This window comes from Kogia breviceps, chromosome X (genome assembly GCF_026419965.1).
Source record: "Kogia breviceps isolate mKogBre1 chromosome X, mKogBre1 haplotype 1, whole genome shotgun sequence".
In the NCBI taxonomy this organism is placed as follows: Eukaryota; Metazoa; Chordata; class Mammalia; order Artiodactyla; family Physeteridae; genus Kogia; species Kogia breviceps.
The window spans coordinates 66,956,294-66,964,025 of NC_081330.1; the positions used below are offsets into that span (position 1 = coordinate 66,956,294).

At 40.7% G+C, this 7,732-nt stretch overlaps 1 protein-coding gene across 1 annotated transcript; it reads right to left on the bottom strand.

Moving 5' to 3' along the window:
• Nucleotides 1–3,518: 3,518 nt before the first annotated feature.
• On the bottom strand, nt 3,519–5,719 carry LOC131748108 (toll-like receptor 13). Its single transcript, XM_059050183.2, is given in 3 exon segments — nt 3,519–4,376; nt 4,609–4,747; nt 4,749–5,719. Coding segments are annotated over 3 exon segments (1,968 nt in total).
• Between the last annotated feature and the right edge of the window lie 2,013 nt (nt 5,720–7,732).

A 7,732-nucleotide genomic window follows, 5' to 3' on the forward strand; every position in this document is an offset into this window, starting at 1 on the left:
AAGGGTTCGTGCCCCAGGCCGGGAAGATCCCACATGCCACGGAGCGGCTAGGCCCGTGAGCCATGGCCACTAAGCCTGTGCGTCTGGAGGCTGTGCTCCGCAACGGGAGAGGCCACAACAGTGAGAGGCCCGCGTACCGCCAAAAAAAAAAAAAAAATTCATCCAGGTAGGGGCTTCCCTGGTGGCACAGTGGTTAAGAATCCACCTGCCAATGCAGGGGACATGAGTTTGAGCCCTGGTCCAGGAAGATCCCACATGCCGCAGAGCAACTAAACCTGTGCGCCACAACTACTGAAGCCTGTGCACCTAGAGCCCATGCTCCACAACAAGAGAAGCCACCGCAATGAGAAGCCCGCTAGCCCCCTCTCGCTGTAACTAGAGAAAGCCTGTGGGCAGCAACGAAGACCCAACCCAGCCAAAAATAAAATAAATTTTGAAAAATCATCCAGGTAGGCCCATATAAATAATTCTAAACAGAGAGATTTCTATCCCTTTTTTCAGTATCTGTAGGAAAAGAAGTCAGATCTTTCAACAAATTAAGTTTAGTATATTTTTAGCTTTACTGGCAGGAACATTTCTCTTTTTCTCATCTAAATTTTTTTCTGTTCTAATTTAAACCACTTGTTACTGCAGATTGATTGATGATAGAGAAATTAACTACATAATCATTTCCAAATATCTTTTTAATATAATTACAGCTCCAATGGCTTCATTTTAAAGTGCCTATGGTTTTAGTAATTTGGTCTAGGAAATGAATTTCCCTGTATCCCAGCTAAGTAAATATTTGATACATGTAAAAACATAATACAAACCTTTGTATAATCGGTATGCCTTGAGTTAGTGCCCCAATCCCTTCCAAGACTAAAACAACAAGAATGACAATGGCACCATTTTATCTGTGGTGGTGTGATGGTATTTTTTTAAATACAAAAGATAATTCCATTTCTTTTTTAAGATGACTTCAAAGACTGGCGAGACAGTTTCGTTCAAGGAAATAATCATCCCTTTACTGGATTAAATATGTTCTGTGGGAAAATACCCACTGTTTTCCTATTTGGAGATTTAAGTTGTGAGGAGAAAATCCTATTCACCTGGCTGACAGTCACAAGCAGGACCAGCTTCATAGGCATGTGACCAGTGCACTCACACAGGGCTCCACACTCAGAAGGTCCCTGTACTTGGTTTAGTGCTTTGCCATCACTGTCTTGAAATTCTGAATAACTTTTTGGACAAGTGGCCCCGCATTTTCATTTTACATTAGGCCCTGCAATTATGTAGCTGGTCCCAAGTACATGGGTGAACACTGCTGTTCATCTGATTTCCTGGAATATGTGTATAAAATTTAGTCTCTGTTCCAGCATGATTGCCTCATCATTTCAAAAATGAAATGAGTTCAAGTTATTAATTATCCACCTTTCCTTCCAAGAAGGACTACACACACATGCACCAATGTGTACTTTCCTACTAGGCTACAGCCATCACCCTCTTAATGGTATTGTGCCCCTCATATCACACACTGTAATTTCAAAGAATCCTATACAGCCATTGATTGGCATGCTGCCCAATGATCTTAGTCTGCTAGTCATTTTCACTTATTAATTTCATGGCAGAATAATGTATATAGATATTTTTGTTTTATTTTTCCTGCTGTGGAAGAATCAGAAAGAATAAGAGAAATATAGCTCCCCCCATCCAAAGGGAACATACTCCTATGCCTGTTGAAGTTGTCTGAAGACAGGAAGTTGTCTTCCTGTATTAGTTTATTGAATCATGCCAGTGTGTGTGTGTGTGTGTGTGTGTGTGTGTGTGTGTGTGTGTGTGTGTGTGTGTGATGGGGGGAGAGAAGGGCACAGAATGGTGACTGAAGCACCCAGAGAGGTGAAGTTTACGTAAGACCAGGAAAAGAACAGAGGTCTACTTGCCATTTCCTTGAGTGGTGGGATCCAAGACCCATTTCATCTCCAGAGAGGTGAATGGCTATGTCCAATTTCAGCAAAAAATGCAGTGCCAAGCATAGCCCAGAGGCAGCAGAGTCCTCAGACTCCAGGGATCCAGCTTGGATGATGGGCATACAAGTGGTAATATGGACCAAAAACTGGAGAAATTGCCCCCATTTTTTTCAGGATGCAAAAAAAAAAGAGCTGTTTTGTACTCCTGAGCACTTCTTTTCTACAAAAGTCCTCCACCAACTTTTTCTTTTTTTGCTTTATGCAAGAACATTAGGGGTTAGTGGGTGAGGGTGAGGAACTCAAAATGACTAAGATAGAATTTTTTAACAGTCTAGCAGAACAGGGCCTCAAAATCAGATATCATTCAATTTAAAGAAAATTAAGTAATGTCATATTTCTTGCATGTCCCATGAGGCAGTTGTAAACTTTTCCTGCATCAATGTAATATTTAACCCACAAACATCCAGCTGATGACTCACAATTTCCCACACAAATGCCCTTGGATTTTTCCCTAACAGTTTAACAAAAGTCCTGTCCCAAACATGCCGACCTTTCTTCACACAGGGGAGTCATTTGTAGTACAGAGAGACCTGGCAAGGGCCCACTGAGGTAGACATTTGACTACCTCAGCTGCTAAAGATTCTGCCCATCAGAGTCTTTCTTCCTCAACAAACTCTTCCCAGAGTCTTAGGGATAAAGGGCAAAGACCAAGTCCTCATGGAGAGACAATTAGAAAAGGGCAGTGTTGGTACCCTACTAATCCCACTATAGGCTGATCTCCTCTAGGTCCCTATGGCCCCTCTTGCTCCAGGAATTTATAGCACTTTTCCTGTAAGAAATTCCTTCCTACAGGAAGCTGTAGCACTTTTGCCTACTACCAGAGCCATGGCCCCTATGCTGGGTGTTGCTCCCTACAGATATTGCCTGCTACAAGACACTGGTCTGTGTCTGGTGCTTGAAGCATGAAGCCATTGGGGCTACAACCCTAAGAATAGCTGCCAGAAACTGCTCTATGAAGTCTGTTTTATCACAGCTAGGTGATAGTTCCAGCAGTCATCATTGCACTGCTAGATCATCAAGGCTGCTTCCCATTGAGTAAATCAATGGATCCAAACTAGGATTCTCCTAACGCTTGGGCTCTGACTTAAATAGAAGCTGGCCTTTGGAATTTCATGCCCTAAAGGAGAATACGCCAGAATCCTAACTTTTTTTTTTGCTTTTATTAAACCCTATGTGTGGTGTTTATGTTGTTATAGGTTCTTAGAAGGAGTATAGTTCAATCTATCTTGACAGGAACTGATTTGGATAAACTAGCTGAGCAATGTTCTCAAGCACATATGAGGGCCCTACTTTCCAGATATCTAATCCCCTAATAGCGGGATTACATCCCCTAACACTCTTCCTGAAGCTTCCTCAGGCAGCTCCCTTCACTCTTCCAGTTGCCTGATGGACATTAACCAAATAATGGTCATGAGCAACCTTCTCCCTGCAGAGCAGGTACGTTCAGTCACACTCTTAATCGATACACACCTTGGGCAACATTGGATTTGAGGTCACAAAGACTTCTAGTCACTGGGCCACAATTAGCTGTGTGTTGTCTTTCTCCACAGATTTGTTGCCCAATGCATTTCTAATACGAGCCCAGAAGAGTGGCCTCTCTTGGGCACTGTCTGGCCAGGTGATAAATGTCTGCCTATTCACATGTTTCCTGAGTCAGTGGTAGCTGGATAACATATAGTTTGGGATCTCTTCCAGGAAGATCAAGATGATGACATCCTCGTGCTCATAGAACATCTTGATGCTGGCCAGCTGTACTTCAAGCTGGCACTATTCACTGTGCAGGTAGTGGTTACTGACCACACACAAAGTTTTCTGGCTGGTGTTGGTGGCATTCTGGATGTTCTCAAAGCTGTCTATGCCTGGATCAAAGTCCCAGTGGTGAAGACAGAGCTTAAAAGTGGGCTGGCCACCTTCTTCTAGGGCTGGAACAAGCTCTTCATATACCCACTGCTCATCAGTGGCAGTGAAAGAGACAAAGGCATCATAGTTGAACTCCTCCATCCTATGCCACTTGGCCAGGTACCAGGCTCAAAATATGTAGAGCTCATACCATAGAGATGGAGTCATCTTGGCAATAAACCAAGAGGAGACCATGGTTGTAAGAACCAGAATGAAGGAGCAAAAGAAGCAAACTTTTCCTAGGTCAAAATTACACATAGAATCATCAAAATCTATCAACAAACTCTGGATATTTGGCTACTGACAAGTATAGTTCCGAGGGTAGGGGATATGGACATTTGCTGTGGTTATTGACCAATTCTTGAACCATGCATTGTCACAGCTGCACTGAAGTTTGTTCCCATAGAGATCAAAGTACTTCAGAGACTTCAGATTCTCCAGATGACTTTGATTAATGACTCTTACGTTGTTGAATCTTTTTTTTTTTTTTTTTTTTTTCTTTTTTGCGGTACGCGGGCCTCTCACTGCTGTGGCCTCTCCCGTTGCGGAGCACAGGCTCCGGACGCGCAGGCTCAGCGGCCATGGCTCACGGGCCCAGCCGCTCCAGGGCATGTGGGATCTTCCCGGACCGGGGCACGAACCCGTGTCCCCTGCATCGACAGGCGGACTCTCAACCACTGCGCCACCAGGGAAGCCCCATGTTGAATCTTAAAGAGAAGACCTGAAAGCTTTCTAAGCCAGAGAACATGCCAGGAGTCAATGACTCTAAGTTGTTGTTTTCCGGGCACAGCATTTTTAGTCTTTTGAGTTTTTGGAATAAGGAAATATTTAAACTGAGACTTCAGTTTAAAGATATCCAACTTTGTGAGATTAATCAGGGAGTCAAACTGAAGGTGGTCTAGGAATACCATGGGATTTTTCCCTAGGAGTAGCTCCTGCGGGCCATTCAGCCCTTGGAAGAAGTTGGTTGGAACAACCTGAATTCCATGCATTTGTCCTTCTAGGTTGAGTTGCTTCAAAGACTTGAGGTTCATAAATGGAGGAAATGGCAAGGTACTAGAGGTTTCATAACTAATTTTATTAAAACTGAGATTCAAAACTTCTAGATTTTCCAGGCCCAAGAAAAGGCCTGCTTGAAAACTTGACAAGATATTGTATCCCAAGTCAAGTTTATAGAGGTAATTGAGGTCAGAAAATGCATTCTCCTCTATGTCTTTCAGGCAGTTCTGGGAGAGAATGAGAACTTGGAGCTTCTTCAGAAACTGAAATGTTCTGCGTTTCAGTGTCCGAATATTGTTGTATCCAAGGTCTAAACTCTCTAAATTTGGAAATTGAGCAAAGGAGTATTTGTCAATTTTTACTATCCAGCACCCAGCCAAGTTGAGCTCCTTCAATGAATACAGCCCATAGAAGTTCATATTATTGAGTTCTGTGATGAGATTTCTAGAGAGAAAGAGAGATTGTAGGTACCTCAAGGGTGAAAATGCAAAATCTGGAAATCTTTTAAACTTACTGTGGCTCAGGTCTAGGGCTCTCAAGTTCTGGAGGGCACTCCAGGTCCTGTTGCTGACAAAGGAAAGTTGACACGTGTTTAGATTCCACATTTGGAGGCTGGGCATAGCATCAAACTCACTGTCATTGAGGTGAACAAGATCATTGCTTTGGCTCAGGTCAAGGGACAAAAGCTTGGTACAGTTGGCAAGGCGCTTTACGCCCCCTGCATTAATGGCATTTTTCCAAAACACCAAAGCCTCTAATACAGGTAAATTTCAGAGGAGGCGACACCAAATATAGACATGGTATATCTTCATTTAGTCAAAACCTCCTTTATATTTTTTAAAAGTTTTAAAATATTCTCTGTAAAATTTTGTGTTTCTGTATTAGGGTATGTCCTAGAAACTTTTAGATTTTATTATTGAGATATTGAGAAATATCTTATTTTTTCCTATTTAATTTTCTAGTTAAGTATAGCAAGGGTGCCATAAGTTTTTAATTTTTTGTGTTCTTGTTGATCATAAGCATAGAAAGCTTTCTGAACTCATAATAGTTTTTAAAATATGACTGTTTAGTCTATTAGGTTTATCTGTTAATGATTATGTTCTCTGTAGGTAATGGAAGTTATATATCTCTTTTTCAAATTCATATATTTCCAATGTATTTTTTTATGTTGGTCTCATAATATTGGTCACAACCTCCCCATATTAAATCATAGTGATGATAGGTTTTTTTGTTAATGGGATGACATCTATAGATTTTCAATTAATTGTTTTATTTGCTATAAGTTTCAATATATATCAAGTCAGAAAATTTCCCTCATACTCCTAATTTTTTAAGGAAGAATATAGTTTAGTTTGACCAGAACACAAAGAGAGAGGGGAAAATAGAGCCATCAACTAAGGGAGAGTGTACAGGGGCAACAACTTTCTTGCACAGATGATAAACTGGCAGTAAGTACAGAAGTGTGAAAATATCAAACACTTACTATGTGTCCAGCATTTTCATAGGCATGAATGACTCACTACAAAACTCAGCAAGATAGTCTTAACCCCACTGTATACATGGGGAACTGGAAACTCAGAGACACAAATATTGTACAGCTAATGTGAGGCAGATTAGCAATTCAAAGAAAAGGCTATATCTTTTTTATGTGGAAATTAGATGTAAGTTTACATACATTTTTAACAGCAGCTTAAAGTATATGTTATATACCATAAACTTTATTCTTTTAAAGTATATAATGAAGTGGTTTTTAATATAGTTGCAAATTTTTGCAATCATCACTATCCAATTCCAGAAAATTGTCTTCACCGCCCCCTCTTCAAAAAAGCCCTGCACACATTAGCAATCACTCTCCATTCTTGCTTTTATGTAGGCCCTGACAACCACTAATCTATTTTCTCTCTCTATGGATATGCTTATTTTGGACATTTCATATAAATAGAAACACACAATATGTGGCCAAAAAAAGGCTATATGATCTCAGAACCTCATGTTCTTTCCAATACCTTCTGTCGCCCCTTAATTCCAAAAGAGCAGCCCCCAAACATTTGTAACAATGATCACATCACAGGGATACTTGTAACAACTCTATCTCAGTGATCACTTTGAAGAATGCTAATTTGGTGTATAAATTCTAGAATATTCCACAAAAGGTGGTGTCCTAAGTTTATACTTACACTTTATATTCATGTCAATGACAGAGAAAATGAAAAAAACAATGATCTAATGATAGTTTCAATTTTAATTTTAAGTCAGCCCACTGGTATTAGGACTGAGATGAGTAGATTTATTCAGTGCTAGGAGGCCAATGCTTTAAGGCATTTTAAATTTGTTAGGCAACAGGAAGGAAATGTATCAAAGGGTGAGAGATTTCATTGCAAAAGTAAATATAAGAAGAAGGAGAAGGGCAAAGAGGAGAAGGAGCAGAAGAGTAGAAGTAGTAGTATAAATAAATATGTCTTGCATAAGTGTGGGGTGACTCAAGGAAACTGGGTTGAACAAGATGGCATTGCTGGATGAATGTGTTCTCTGCTCTCACAGATGACAAGGGTTACCAATATGACCCCTAAAATCTATCCCTGTTTGTCACAGGAAATTTTAAATGAAAGAATACTGTAAAGCTCCAAACATCCAAATTGCCCACCCTGACAAGGTACAGAAAGGGACAAGCTTTGTTGGTAAATGTTCCATGGGGACAGGGCTAGTGGAGGAGGTTTCTTTTACCTGAAACTGCTGGTGTTACTGCAATTAAAGGAGCATTCAGAGCCAATACCAGAGCAGGGAGCTGGGGCCTATAAACCATAGAAGAGAAGTACTTAAAGGTA